This window comes from Xenopus laevis, chromosome 1S (assembly GCF_017654675.1).
Source record: "Xenopus laevis strain J_2021 chromosome 1S, Xenopus_laevis_v10.1, whole genome shotgun sequence".
Classification (NCBI taxonomy): Eukaryota; Metazoa; Chordata; class Amphibia; order Anura; family Pipidae; genus Xenopus; species Xenopus laevis.
In genome coordinates this window covers 25,689,134-25,704,570 of record NC_054372.1, presented here as the reverse complement: position 1 = coordinate 25,704,570, position 15,437 = coordinate 25,689,134, and the positions used below count along the sequence as shown (strand labels likewise).

The following is a 15,437-nucleotide window of genomic DNA, read 5'->3' as shown; positions in this document are numbered from 1 at the left end:
CTGTTTTTTGTGTCTCAAAATTGTTACAAAGTATCTTATTTGCACATTTTAGCTGTTCTGTGGTCTCTGCTAAAAGCCAATTAAGTGAGAAACTTTGTTTCTTTTTCTGGCTGTTCAGTGCAGAGGAAATATGGACTTTCCAGTACAAATGAGGGACTGTCCCTCTGAAAAAAGGACAGTTGGGAGGTATGAACATCTGATTGGTTGCCGGGGGTTACTGCCCAGGTGCAAATTTGCCAAGTGTTTATAAATTGCCCCCAGTTCCTGATACACTTTGCCTTCAATGCTGTTGTGCTGAAGCCTGCCTAGCAACATGAAACCAATAAAACTGCTAATACCAATAAAAGTAGCAAATGACTGTAAATTGCATTTTAGTTTACATCCCCTTGCAACAGACTGTGTAGCAGCAAAGAGGCATAAAACGCCTGGCTTCATAAAAGATGTTCAGTGATTGTAAACTCTTTTTTAAGCTCTGCCATTACTATTTATATATTTTGACTCTCCTTTCTGCACAGCTGGATATTTAGGCATTTAGTAAAGGTGAGACTACATTTCCAGACACCTACAGAACAGTGGTGTATACAGTGTATTCAGGGAAAAGCTTGTTACGTGGCTAATAGGAAGACAGAAATGGAAATTCAGACTCGCCCCGCACCCTGCAGCGCACAGCAAGGAATCATTAGTTCCTCATGTGAAATGATTTGCACGTCCGCTTCACCGCATCACACGCCCACGACCAACAGTCATATTGGCAGATCTGCACATTGGTATTTAACCATCCATTTCTCCCTAATTAGCCCTATTATTGGAGCCTCTGTTTATTAATAATCACCTTTTTTTTTTTTTTTAAGCGGATGAGTATATAATATTACATGGATGAGTCAGATGTAGATAGAGCCGGGGACAGATTTTCGCATGCCATACGGATGGCTCCCTGCATAAACTTGCTTATTCCAAATCCACAATTACAGCAGAACAACAAGCAATCTGTATCTCTGACATAAAAAGAAAAATTTGGGATAAATCTCCCACCCTACATACATAAAAGAAAATATAACCCAGAAAAGAAGGAATGACATGGGGGTTATTTATCAAAGGTCAAATTTAGAATATGTGTGAATTTTTTTTACTCTAATAAATTCGAATGTACTCACAACTCGGATTGGAGGTTATTTATAAAAGCACTTGAATGTCTAATATTCGATCAAATCAGGGCCGGATTTCCGTTTTTTGCCACCCCTTGGCCATCTGGGTCCTATCGCCCACCCGTGCGCACGCCCCCCCTTCGGTCGCATGTGCCGGCCACCAGGTCCTAGTGCCTGCCGGCGAACTTGCGCACATCCTCCCCCTGCGAGCATGTGACCGCACGTGGCTCACAATATATCTCTAGAAGCAGCTGGGCAGCCCTAGGCCCGGGCCTTTGTGGCCCTTGACACAAATCCGGGCCTGGATTGAGTAAGAATGGCCCGAAAATTTGTATCGAATTCGAATCGAGTTTTCCTCTGAAAAAAACTTGAATGTCAGGAAGAAAATTAACATCTTCAAATGGTTCAACAGACCTCTGCCATTGACTTGTACATGCACTTGGCAGATTTAAGGTTGTGAATAGTCAAATTAGAACTGTTTCCAGGGTCGAGTTGTGATAAATCTTACATTGAAATTTGAATTGGCGGTTTTAAATTCGAATTTGTGAGTTTTGACCCAAAAAAAAAAAATTCGAAAATTTGAATTTACCATTCGAACCTAAGTAAATCGGCCCCCAAGCCTCCATTGATGTACATATATCCAATGGAATATTCTTCCATGGAACTCATTCTTTGTCTTTATTAAAACCTCACATTATTTGGTAGAATGATAGAAGGCTTGAAATATCGTAAGAATAGAATAAGGGAATGTTTACAGGTTTATGGGTAGTTGGTGCTTTAGGGAATGCTTTGTTGTAGCACAGAAGGGAGCAAGTAGTAGCCAACAGACACCAAAAGGAATCACAATCACTATATGCAATAGGATCAGCTACAACATTGTGGTTTGTTATGATGCGTGTATGTCTCTGGGGTACTTCAGTGCAGGGAGTTTATTGCAATTAAGCTTTCAGTTTCAGCAGCTGCAATAATTATGCTTCCCTTAATAATAAAGGGCCTCTAAATCTTCATTAAAAAAGCATTTAAACATTATATCTTGTCTAATATGTGTAGATGGGGGGTCACTTTGAGTTGTGGAAGGGTCTAGGACAAATTAGACTTTCAGTATCTCCTCACTTTGCATTTCAAAACAACTACGGTACATTTTAAAAACACTGGTTTGACGTTAAGGTGGCCATACACGGGCCGATAAAAGCTGCAGACAGACCGACGGCAGCTTATCGGCCCATGTATGGGGCCCCCCGACGGGCTTCTCCGATCGAGATCTGGCCGAAAGTCGGGCAGATCTAGATCGGATGGGACTAAAAATCCCGTTGGATCGCGGCCGCATCTGTTCATTGATGTGGTCCCGCGATCCAACCGCCCGTTACTATTCGTTAGGATCCGATCGTTGGGCCCTAGGGCCCACGATCGGATCAGCCCGATATTGCCCATATCGGGGCATATCGGGGCGACCTCGCCAAACGAGCGGATATCTCCGTGTATGGCCGCCTTTACTGTCATTTTCTTGCGCCACTATAACTGCTGCCAATAGTTTTCCTACCTACCTGGGAACAAAGCCAGTCATCCCTCTTTTTAATCACCCTAAATACAGCTCATTAGAGAGAGAAAGTACTTCCCACCATATGATATGGATTCACTTATCCATCCCTTGAGTCACTTATCTGTGACATGAGTTACTTTCAGTAGCGTTCGTTGAGGAGGCGGGCACTGGTGCGTGATGCGCAGCCAGGCCCCGCCCCCCTCCGTACCGCCGCATTAGCCCGCATTTCTCAGTGGCGCACGGACTGCCGGGGGGCCCTGAGTGGGTGCGGGCCCTGGCCCGCCCGCACCCCCTGCTCCCCCGGTAGTTCTGCCACTGGTTACTTTTCCATCTCCTTGCTGGATTTCAGTAATGTTGTTATTGCTGGAAAGTGAAGACAAGATCAGGTTCATTCCTAGAGCTCTTTCTCTCTGCCGAAGGAAATGACTTGCGGGTACCCTGAAACTCATAAAGAAATAAAGGTTTCCATTTATTCAATGTATAGCAGAAGGTATGGGAATGCAATGGGATATTACAGACTCATTTCTTGTTATGCCATACAGTTAAATACAATGGAAATGATTGTGTAAAGGAGACCTTGTGTACATTCTTACCGTTTGCTCTTTTGTTATAATAAATCAGCATTGGCCTTTCTCAGTAACAACATATTCCAATGCCACTGACATATAGTGAGTGTTGTAAAGAATCCCTGAAGCCCATTCATCAACTCCCCGCAATAAACCTGTATATCACTTCACCTATAACACATGGCGGTAACTTTGATTGGAACATAAGGATGCTTGATACTTTAATGCTGCCCGATCCCTTGATTTATTGCGCTCCCCAACCTCCCCTCCCTCATTTATCAGTTCGGAGAGGTGATGCTGCTCACATGCATATGCTGCGTCTCCAAATCCAGCTGCCAGGGGTTGGCTCCATTCTTTGCCTGTGGAATTGGCTCTGCAGCATCACCCTGCCTTGCTTTTTGCCTTCCAACATGCACAGCCTTCAGTGCTGCTTGGGAATGGAGTTCAGCTAATGGCATGTTGGTTTAGCAGCCAAGGAGAAGCAATTAGCTGTATAGTGATAAACTCAACCTTAACATAGTTTGTGTAAATGGGAGATGAACATAGTCATTCACTTCTTTATGCTCTGGGTGCCTTGAATTTGTAAACTCTGCTTCCTAACCTGCCTCTAACCTGCCTTTTCTGCTTTATTTCTTCATGCTGTCCTGGATACAGGGAGAGGTAAATCATTTTATTCTTTGTTGCATGCATTCTATGTGTATATTTCCTATCAAAACCTTGCAGGCTTGCTAAACCGTGCAGTTATATTTCACGTGTGCCTTGGGCTTCTGGGTTCCTCGCAATGACGATAAAATGTCTGTGATTTTATATATGGTTCCCACTGAATGGGATATATCATTTTCAAATCTATCAAGGGCCCCACAACACAAAGGGCAGAGTTTACCATTGTAGCCTTAAAAGGGGATTGTAGTTTCAAGCATTTCATATATGTCCAATTAAAAAATTCTTTAGGGTTGCCACCTTTGGCAGAAATATAATACAATTTCTACTTTATTTCATCCTTACTGGTAGAATTGGTATCAGCTGTCCTTTTTAATTGTCAGGTTTATGGTTAAAGAATAAACATCTTTATTGCATACTGTGTGTTTATATTTGGCTTTTCATAAACATTACTGTATGTCACCCTTTAAAGTGGTGATTCATACTAACTTTTAGTAGGTTATAGAATCGTTAATTCATTATTTTTGAATATTTTTTTTTTAATTATATGCCACCTTCTTATGAATCTTTCCAGCTTTCAAATAGAATCACCAGGGTCGGACTGGGGAGCCCGGGGCCCACCGGGGCTGCTGTCTCAGGCCCCCCCAGGCCCCCTGCCACAACTCTAGTTCCCCCACTGCCCACCCCACTGCACTGTGCATGCACACCATTGGAAGTACTGTCTGTTTGTTTATATTCTCCGTACGTCTGGCTCTGACTCCTGAAATAATGTTGCAAGCCGGCTGATTAAAGGACCTAGAGGAGAACTGACTCCTGTTACATTGTTTTAAAGGTCAAACCCAGAGAGTACAAAAGAATAAACACTACTTTCAACAGCAATTGCATTTACACACAACTTTAAAACCATGGAAAATTTATTTTTTGTGTTTATATTGAAAGTTGCGTAAAGGGGAACTATCGCGAAAATGAAAATTTAATATGAGCTTCCTCATACTGAAGTAAGAAACTTTCTAAATACAATTAATTAAACATTCTGTACTCTTTCTGAAATAATTAAGTTTATCTTCACTATCCCTCTCTCAGCATCTGTCTCTCTTCATTAGTCTTCATTCAGGAGTTGGGTGTCAGATGAATGATCCAATATATCTTATAGGGGGGCTCCCTTTCCTAGCAGATGAATTAGAGCTAATTCCAGTACAAACAAAATCTAACAAAATAGTAAAATAACTGCCTTTTGCACAAATTCTGCATGTAGAGAGACATGATGTCTGGTGATTTTAATAGAGTGAGCTACTGTATAATACATCTTCTAGGCAAAAGGAGCCCCCAACTGCTGCATGAAGACATGAGGAGAAACAGATGATGAGAGAGGGAAAGTGAAGATAAACTTGATTGTTTTAGTAACGGTACAGAATATTTAATTGACTGTATTTAGAAAGTTTAGAACAGTGTACTTGGAAATCAGGTTAAAAAAAATTCAAGCCCCCCCAAAGAGTGAGTAAACGTGAGCTGCAAAAAACCCTGTTGCTAAGCAGCTTTTTGATGAATTAAAACGATCAGGAGAAAGATTGTTGGTCAATAGGTCAATACCAAAGAATTTTCTCTCTATTTATTCATTCATTTTTCCTCCAATTCTAAGCAAGCGGGATGACTTAATCTATCTGCCAGCCAATAGGAAAACCCTGGGAGGATTTGGTAGATCTTTAATCTAGACATCCCAGCGAGTGCGTCCTGCCCTCTCGGAAGGTTGTGTTACATCTTAACAAAGCTATTAGCTGATAGACCCCACAAGGGGCCGCAGAGGAAATCAATGAAGGCAGCAATGATTATTCTGACTCACTTTTCTAAGGCTGAGATAAGCTGAATGTAAGGAAGCCATTAATATGCAGTAGCTGTGTGATAACATGTTATACCACTTACAACTGTGACTTTCATGGCAAGGGTTGTGTCTATGTGTTGTATGTTTTTCTAGATTTCACTGTGGGGCACATTCACTAAGCTCGAGTGAAGGATTCAAAGTAAAAAACCTTTGAATTTCAAAGTTTTTTTTGGGGTACTTCGACCATCGAATAGGCTACTTCGACCACGACTTTGAATCGAACGATTCGAACTAAAACTCGTTCTTCTATTCGACCATTCGATAGTCGAAGTACTGTCTCTTTATAAAAAGCTTTGACTAACTACTTCGGCACTTTAAACCTAGCGAGCATCAAATTTAGCCTATGGGGACCTTCCCCATAAGATTTCTATGCTTTTTTTGATCGAAGGAAAATCCTTCGATCGATGGATTAAAATCCATCACATCGTTCGATTAAAAGGATTTAATCGTTAGATCGAATGATTTTTCCTTCGATCGTTCGATCAAAGTATTTGCAGTAAATACTTTGATATTCGAAGTCGAAGGATTTTACTTCGATGGTCGAATATCGAGGGTTAATTGACCCACGATATTCGACTCTTAGTAAATGTGCCCCTGTGTTTGTGTGTTTGTGTGGCTGTGTGTGTGTAGTAAGTAGAGAGTAAGAGTTGTTGGGGTATGTCATACAGTCATAACCAGCAATCAGAGTATAAAATGTTGTCTATTTTTATACTCACTAAGTTGACAAGTAACTTTTGTTACCCGCGAGTAATGGATCACATTCATATTAAAGCAGACCTGTCCCCTACACATAAAAAGCTGTATAATGAAAGTCCTTTGCAAATTAAACATGGAACCTAAATTCTTGTTTTCATTAAAATATCCATACCTGTTATAAAAGGGTTTTTATATTTGAGCTATCAATCAAACATTACCTGCCCTGTCTATATGCCTGACGCATAAAAGTGGGGCAGTCAATTACTTTCACTTTCCATTCAGCAATTCCTACATATCACTGCACTCCTCACATTTCCCCTTCCTTCCTCAGGCTCTATAATTGTGTAGGGCCCTGCGCATGGGCATTAGGTCGCACAGCAACAGCACAGGGCTATCCGGCACTCAGAGGAATCCACAGGGCCAATAGTTTTAGTTAAGTTAAAAGGTTAAATCTTTAGTGGTCATAATTAAAAGTATAAATTAATCTCCATAGGCCCTACGCGTTTCGCACCAACAAGGTACTTAATCATGGGCTAAGGTCTCACCCACAGGAAATGAGCTTTTATACAGCATACAGCCAATCAGAAAACAATTAGTAAGTGCCCCAGCAGGCACGAAACGCGTTAGGTCTTGCTCTGATGTCCTAATAAATTTTTCAATTTTTTAATTGATTGATTCATTATTTTTGGGGATACTCACATTTTCCTTTTTTGAAATATTCTCCATGATTAACTTTAATAATATTTGACTTTGAATTATTAATTAGTTTTGTAGTAGTACCTACATAATTACATATTTCTTTGGCACCAACATAAATTATAGTCTCTAGTCTAGCCTGCTAACTAATCTCTAATCTAGCATGCTAACTAGTCTCTAATCTAGCCTGCTAACAAGTCTCAAATCTAGCCTGCTAACTCATCTCTAAACTAGCCTGCTAACTAGTCTCAAATGTAGCCTGCTGTGTGTTGTGTAGGCGGTCACATAATCCCAGGCCAGCTGCATTCACCTCCCCATTCAGCTCAATGTATTTCTAATGAGTGAGCAGGGAGGTTTGGGCCAGTAATGAAGCTTTTATGGCTGCCCAGCGCTCCTGTGGAAAGGTCAAGGTGAAAGCGTTTGGATAGTGACAAGCTGCTCCATGATTTCCTGGAAAGGACAGATATGTACGGGAGCCCCTCGAGAGCCCCATCGATTGAAGCGAGTTCTCAATTAACATTCCTAGACGGCCAAGTCACAGTCCCAATTGTTAGAGAATGGCGCTTTTGCCCTTGGATAATTTCTTTTTTTTAGGAGGGCTGTAATGTCTACAAGACTGATGTGCACATTACTTACCCTTTACTGCTTTCTAATAAACCACAATGTAAACAAAGTTGGCATTACACATTCCCGTCACAATTCTCTTGTTCGCACATTGACCAGTAGCACATTAAGGAGCTTCATTCTTCCCTAGCGACAAAGATGAACACAAAGCTGAAGCACATTGAGGAATCTTACAGCCCTTTATAAGAGCTATCAGGATATTGTGACATCTCCATGCACTGTACAACATGACTGCTGATTGCTGGTTTATCAGTAAATACCAAATATCTTCTGTCATACCCAGGTCATTAGTAAGACCGATGCCTGTACTTGTACAACAGTTTTGTTACTCGAGTCACAACATGCAATAGACTAGAGCTGTCAATTAGCTTTGCTTTCTTCCATGTTATATATTTGGGGCTCAGCATTACTATAAAGGTATTATCTCCTACAAAGAGGTCTATGGATATCTCCATTCCTGGAGGGCCACATCTGGCACACTGGTCTCCGTTTGGACAAGTCTGCAATCTAATGCTTCTACTATAGTCTGTAAAGAGGAACGATCGCGAAAATGACAATTTAATAAAAGCTTCCTCATAACTTTCTAAATACAATCAATTAAATATTCTACATTGTTTCTGAAATAATCACGTATATGTTCACTATCCCTCTCTCAGCATCTGTTTCTCTTCATTCTGTCTTCATGCAGCAGTTGGGTGTCAGATAATCATTGACAGTTAAATCCAATATATCTTATAGGGGGGCTCCTTTTGCCTAGAAGATGTATTAGAGCTCACTCTATTAAAATCACCAGACAGCATGTCTCTCTACATGCAGGATTTGTGCAAAAGGCAGTGATTTTGTTTGTACTGGAATCAGTTATTTGAATGAGCTCTAATACATCCAGGGGTGCTCCACCAATGAGGCGAGTTGAGCGCCCCCCCTAGTTGCCAAAGGCAACAAAAATGCTGCTCCTGGTAACTAAGAGACGAATTTCCGTTTTTCAATCCGGAAATTCGGCTCTTTTAGTGCAGAGAGCGAAATTGCACTCGCGACGTGGACCACCCCGACACCCTCTGCGCTACGTGGACAGCCCGACCCCTCCAGCGCAACATGGACCGCCCGACCCCCTCCAGCACTGAAAAGATGAGTGGGGTGGGGGCGGCAAAATGAAGGCCGCCTCAGTCGGCAAAATGGACAGGATCGCCCCTGACTACTTCTGCTAGGAAAGGAAGCCCCCCTATAAGATCATTCATCTGACACCCAACTGCTGAATGAAGACAGAATGAAGAGAAACAGATGTGAGAGAGGAATAGTGAACATAAACTTGATTATTTCAGAAACAATGCAGAATATTTAATAGATTGTATTTAGAAATTTTCTTAATTCAGTATGATGAAACATATATTACATTTTCATTTTCGCTATAGTTCCCACCATATCAGTTGTCAGTGGCAGCAATGGGAATTGTGACAAGTGCCAGTCATGCCCTGAATCTGCTGGGGTGAGATCTGAGCATTGTGTATGAGAGTGGGCCTGGCACCCCAATTCTTCTCACCAAGTATGAAATATAGATCAGGCACAAAGTGCACTTGGTCATGTCTTCACAGATAACAGCAGGATTTCCAGCCGCTCTCAATGTTTATGAGCACAGAGATGCACCCCTTACATCTCAATGAAGAAACCGGAATTCCAATTAAGCTGCATGGGGAAATATATTACACCCGGGTTTTGCTCATTTGCAATGCACAATTCAGGGTGGCAGGTTTTATTTGCTCCCTTGCTGGAAAATACACAATTACATTTTGCAGTGACTTAAGCCCAATATAGGCATCTCTGAGCATCTCATGTCTTTATCACTTGTCCTGGTGGCAGACGTAGCTGTGTTTTTTCCATCAATGCACACTGTTAGCTTGCAGAGAGAGTAATGGGGTAAAATGCTCCCTTGATCAGTGGCATAACTATAGAGAAAGCAGAGCCCGCAGTTGCAGGGGGGCCCGGACTGTGTGGTCTGCTTCCTCTATATAGCTAATAAAAAAACCCTCCTCCCCAGACGCTCTCTTACCGGCAAGGAAGGGGAAGCAAGTCGGGGCAAGCCATGGGCGGAGTCCAGATGGGGGCGGAGTCAGACTGGATGCAGGCGGGATGATTGGCATAGGAGTGCGCGGGGCCCCTCTGAAGGTTTTTTTTGCAGTTGGGGCCCGGCGCACTCTAGTTACACCACTGCCCCCGATCTTGGGATCTTTCCCACAGTGGGGCTTCTGTTTTTATTTTTTGTTGTTACAATATTCACCCCTCAGAAGCAGTACTGAATAATGTCTATTCTGGACCTTTATTTCCACAATAATTTTTCATTATGTGAACCTTCATGGGGCAGAATTGTTCATATTAATTATTAGCTCAACTATATAAATCTGTCACAAATAGTTCAATATTTTATTTCCTTAGAGGTGTGTGTATATATATAAATAAATAAATAAATAGATATATAGATAGGTAGATAGATAGATATAGATATATATCTCCCGGGTGCTCCCACTCAAGACTTATATTAGAAGTTATCAGTTCATTTATTAATTCTACAACCTAACTTTTCTACAAGCTACAGCCAACACACTGATGCTGTGAGTCACTGACAAATTTACCTTTTCTAATTGGCTGGTTCCAGACCGAGTCAGCAATTTGCTGTGCACAGCTGATACACAGCATGGTTGGGTGCCTTGCAGTAGAATATTAAGCCATTTATTTCTTAAAACTATAAGGAAAATAAAATCTCTGAAAAATAAGTAAACATCTACTACAGTCTGATGACATTTATATCAATGGCCGTTCATCTCTCTATATATATTTAAACTTCTCGTTTTTTTTCTGCGCAGGGACTTTGCTTATGTGGCAAGAGACAAAGATACAAGAATATTAAAATGTCACGTGTTCCGGTGTGACACACCAGCTAAGGCAATTGCTACAAGTCTTCACGAAATCTGTTCTAAGGTAAGAAAGACTCACGGATGGAGGGGGTAGGCCATTATTTTGCTGGCAGTGTTGGGTATGAAGCCTGGATAGACCAAGCTTGTCTTAGCTGGTACCCAGGACAGGATTTATGGGAGAGAATATATCATATATATTTTTTTCAAGACCCCCGTTTATATCAGGGACATCCAGTAGGCAAATCTCCAGTTTCTGGCTACAGAATGCTACAAATTAGTCAACTTGAGACTGGACTGGCACATCTGTATTATGTGCACATTTCTCATGTTTGTACCCACAGGCTGCAAGAACCTGACCAAATAGCCCATGGGCTGATCAGTCACATTTACACAAAGCTTAGACACACCACAAAGACCTTTCTTTTGTATGTTTTTCTGATTCTTCTGTTATGTATTCAATTACATTCATTTATCTCTTTCGTTTTGCAAGTGCCATAATTTACAGCCCCCGCTCTGCTCAGAAACCATATCCGTGTAAGAAAAGGTTACAGATAATGGTGAAATATTCTTGTGCTTGTACAGTAAATTCATGCATGAAATAATTTAAAATGTTGGCCCTTCAGCCATGCTCTGATCAATATGCAATTGCTTTTCCAAACAGATTATGGCAGAGAGGAAAAATGCCAAAGCTACGGCTTGCAGCTCAATGCAGGAGAGGCCACATGCCAGCCTAGATGTCCCATTGCAGGGTACGTGATGCTAGCCCAGGAGGCTTGCTGCCAGTAGTAACAGCATTTGTTATATGTATGCAATTTCCCAATGTAGAACAATAATGTAGCAAATTAAATGGGCAAAGTAAGCAGTGGTTTATTAGAATATAAAATAATGGTGTTATTGAGCCACACATTCAGGAAGGGTGAGGAATCTATAGAAAGAAGAGCCCTAGAATGGAATCCACAAGGATCAAGAAGAAAGGCACAGCCTCGAAAAACATGGAGAAGATCAATGGAAGAAGACATTATAAAGATGGGAAAAACATGGAATGAGATCAAGAGAATAGCAACAAATAGATCTGAATGGAGAGTCTTCATGGATGTTCTATACTCCACTGGGAGTCGAAGGAACAGATGATGATGATTGAGCAACGAGACATTCAGCTTTTACAAAAAAAAAATTTGAACTTTTAATTTCCCAGTTTGCTGTGTATTGAAATGTGGGCCATGAAACCATTCTTTCCAGGTCTAGGAGGCTAGTTTGGTTCTTCTTCCATCAACTATTTGGCCATACAGACAATAATTGGAAGCATCTACTGACCCCCATAAGCCTGATAATATATTGTTCATTGTTGCCCGTAAATGGGAGAAGTTCCCAGTAAAATCTCATACTAGCCTTAATACAGGTATGGGACCTGTTATCCAGAATGCTTGGGACCTGGGGTTTTCTGGATAATGGATCATTCCATAATTTGGATCTTCATATCTTACGTCCACTATAAAATCATGTAAACATGAAATAAACCCAATAGGCTGGTTTTGCTTCCAATAAGGATTAATTATATCTTGGTTGGGATTAAGAACAAGCTACTGTTTTATTAGAGAAAAAGGAAATCTTTTATAAAAATTTGGAATATTGGGATAAAATGGAGTCTATGGGAGAGCTTTCTGGATAACTGGTTTCCAGATAAGGGATCCCATATATTTATTGGTCTTTTCTTTTGAGCCCTTTAATTTCACCCATATCTTTTTTTCTCTGAGGGTCAGAAGTATAATAGAAATCAGATTACAGGTTTACAAAAGTAAAAAATGTGGGTCTGTATAGCTTTGAAGCACATCCTAACAGGGCCATATTTATATTAAGGCACCTAAGCGTGCCTATAAATTTATTCTTTGATATTTAGAAAAAAATCGCAGAGTCTCTTCCACGGATTCCCTAGGGCAGCATCGGACCTTAATACAGTTCTGCATCCTAATAGCTTAAACATTGATGTTTAGAACGTTGCATTCAGATCCAGCTCACAAGTGTGTCTGTATAGATCTGATTAAGGCTGATGGAAGACTGACCAAGGTATGTAGATGAAGCCTTACAGGGCTTGCAGGTAGGGTTGCCACCTGGCTGATATTTTACAGGCCTGGCCTGTAAAAATTATGGTTGATCCCAATGTTATTATAGGGAAAAATGATAAATATATAGGAAGGCTGGTATTTTCTTCTGGAAAAGGTGGCAACCCTACTTGCAGGGAATGTATTCCACCAACAGAATCCAGTAGACAAGTAATCTATGAGGATCATACCCTTCAGAGAGAAGCTTCACATACATTTAAAGTGATTGTTTATTTCCCAGTAATCCCTTTCTAACTCCAGTCCTTTTCCTCCCAAGCAGTAGAATTTCCAACACCAAAGACAGAGCTTGTACAGAAGTTTCATGTTCAGTATCTGGGAATGATAGAAGTCTCTAAACCCATTGGTAAGTTACCGCATAAATCCTGTAATTTAAAGGAATATAATAAGTGTGGGTGCAGCAGTGATCTAAATACTCATGTGCCATTGCCTTCAGAGCAGACCTGTTCAGGTACATTTGCTCTGTATCTTATTTCTTATGAAGAATACGTCATAAGCAGCTTTAGCAAAGCATTACCGAGGAATTTCTCATCAGAATAATGCGATTGTGTTGGTGTTGTTTATTTACTACTAATAGGTATTGAAATCCTGAATGATGCCATTGAAAGTCTTTTGACCCCATCAAACAAGGAAGACGGGACTCCTGTTATCATGAATGTGGCTGATGCAACAGTGACAGTGATAAAAGAAAAGGTGAGACTTGCCTTCTTCTTCTGACTTTTTCCAGCTTTCAAAAGGGGGTCGCTGACCCCATCTGAAAACAAATTCTCTGGAAGGCTACACATTTAGGGGCAAATTCACTAAGCGCCGAAGCGCCTAACGCTAGCGTCAATTCGCTAGCGTTGGTCATTTTCGTTACATCGCAAATTCACTAACGAACGCTGACGTACATTCGCTAGTGATACTTCGCACCCTTACGCCTGGCGAATTTGTGCAATGGACGTAACTACGCAAATTCACGAACGCGCGCATTGTTCTGAACGCTACCTTTTACGCTAGACTTCCTTCACCACCTCAGACCAGGCGAGGCGCAATAGAGTAGATAGGGATTGCTTCAAAAAAAGTTCAAATTTTTTCTAAGTCCCAAAAAAAGCTGGCGTTTTTTCAATATTATGGGTGATAGGCTGAAAAAGATCGAAAAAATTTTTGGGGCTCCCCTCCTTCCCCCCAACATTTCCTAACTCATGGCAACTTAACTATACAGTGGGCACATGTGTAGGGCAAAATAAAATTTTATTTGATGTTTTGAAGGTTTCCCAGGCATTTGTAGTGATTCTACGTATTCCTCCATTGAAATTTGAATTTGGCGACATATGCAAATTAACCATCGCTAGCGTAACTTCGCTTCGCTTAGCGAATCAACGCTAGCGCAACTTCGCAACCTTACGCTACCCCTGAGTGCAACTTCGGATTTTAGTGAATTTGCGGATCGCTAAACAAACTACGCCTGGCAAAGTGTGGCGAAGTTACGCCTGGCGCAACTACGAATCTTAGTGAATTTGCCCCTTAGTGTCTACTTTTTTACTCCTATTTCTATTCAGGCCTCTCCTATTCATATTTCAGTCTCTCATTCATATCAAAGCATGGTTGTTAGGGTCATTTGGCCCCTAGCAACCAGATTGCTGACATGGCAAACTGGAGAGCTGCTGAATAAAAAGATAAATAACTCAAAAAATTGCAAATTGCCTCAGCATATCACTCTCTAAATCATACTAAAAGTTAAATTAAATTAAATAACCAACCCCAGCACAAACAAAATCTAACAAAATAACTGACTCTGGCACAAATCCTGCATGAAGAGAGACAGTATTTCTGATTATCTTGAAAAGAGAAAGCTCTTCCTTTACCTTTTAGACCAGGGGTCAGCAACCTTTACTATCAAAAGAGCCATTTTGCCCCCTCTTCCACTAAAGAAAAATAGTCTGGAGCCGCAAAACATAACACCGCTTATAAACTTTTGAAAGTTTTAACCTTTTTTTAATTTTAACTGTTACAGAATACAACGAACAGAAGTGCAGTGTGTATGTGTAGGGCTACTTTGAAATAAATTAAACACTGAATAGCCCTATTAAATGCTAGTGTTCTCATCTGGTTAATGTGACTTCTATTTTTGAAACTCCATGCTGATCTTCCTTCTCGTCTTGAGTGTGTGACCGCGGTAAGGACCATGATGAATCATCTTGCTGCGGCTCGGTCTTGCCTGTCACTCCTGGGACGTCTATACAGTCCTTGCACCTGCTGGTGGCTTCCTGAGTGTGCAACCGCGGTAAACTAACCATTAGCTTACCGCGGTCGCACACTCAAGAAGCCGCCAGCAGGTGTGAAGGCTGTATAGACGACGTGCCAGGCAAAGCCGCAAGACCGAGCCGCAGCAAGCTGGATGAAGTGCCGCACGAGGCTCCGGAGCCGCAGGTTGCCTACCCGTTTTAGACAAAGCAGCCCCCCTCAAAGAAACGATTAGACCTAAATGTTAATTCAACACTGACTTCAACTCCCTTAAAAAGAGAGAGAAGAAAGAAAGACAGGTGAAGAGAGTGGGTTGGAGAAAGAGTCATTTCTTTATTTTAGAAACAGTACTGCATGTTGAATTGATTAAAGATTTTAGAAA

The 15,437-nt window shown here is 41.2% G+C and overlaps 1 protein-coding gene across 14 annotated transcripts in view; it reads left to right on the top strand.

Annotated features, from left to right (window-relative positions):
* Positions 1 to 15,437, top strand: part of apbb2.S (amyloid beta precursor protein binding family B member 2 S homeolog) — a 162,533-nt gene that overhangs the window by 141,688 nt on the left and 5,408 nt on the right. For 6 of the 14 annotated variants that reach the window (XM_041579436.1, XM_041579441.1, XM_041579432.1 and 3 more), the window contains 5 exons: positions 3,906 to 3,911; positions 10,662 to 10,776; positions 11,374 to 11,461; positions 13,089 to 13,175; positions 13,407 to 13,522. In XM_041579436.1, coding sequence (XP_041435370.1) covers positions 3,906 to 3,911; positions 10,662 to 10,776; positions 11,374 to 11,461; positions 13,089 to 13,175; positions 13,407 to 13,522 — 412 coding nt within the window. The remainder of the gene's footprint in view (positions 1 to 3,905; positions 3,912 to 10,661; positions 10,777 to 11,373; positions 11,462 to 13,088; positions 13,176 to 13,406; positions 13,523 to 15,437) is intronic. The other 8 variants (XM_018243108.2, XM_041579443.1, XM_041579440.1 and 5 more) reach the window with 3 other exon arrangements.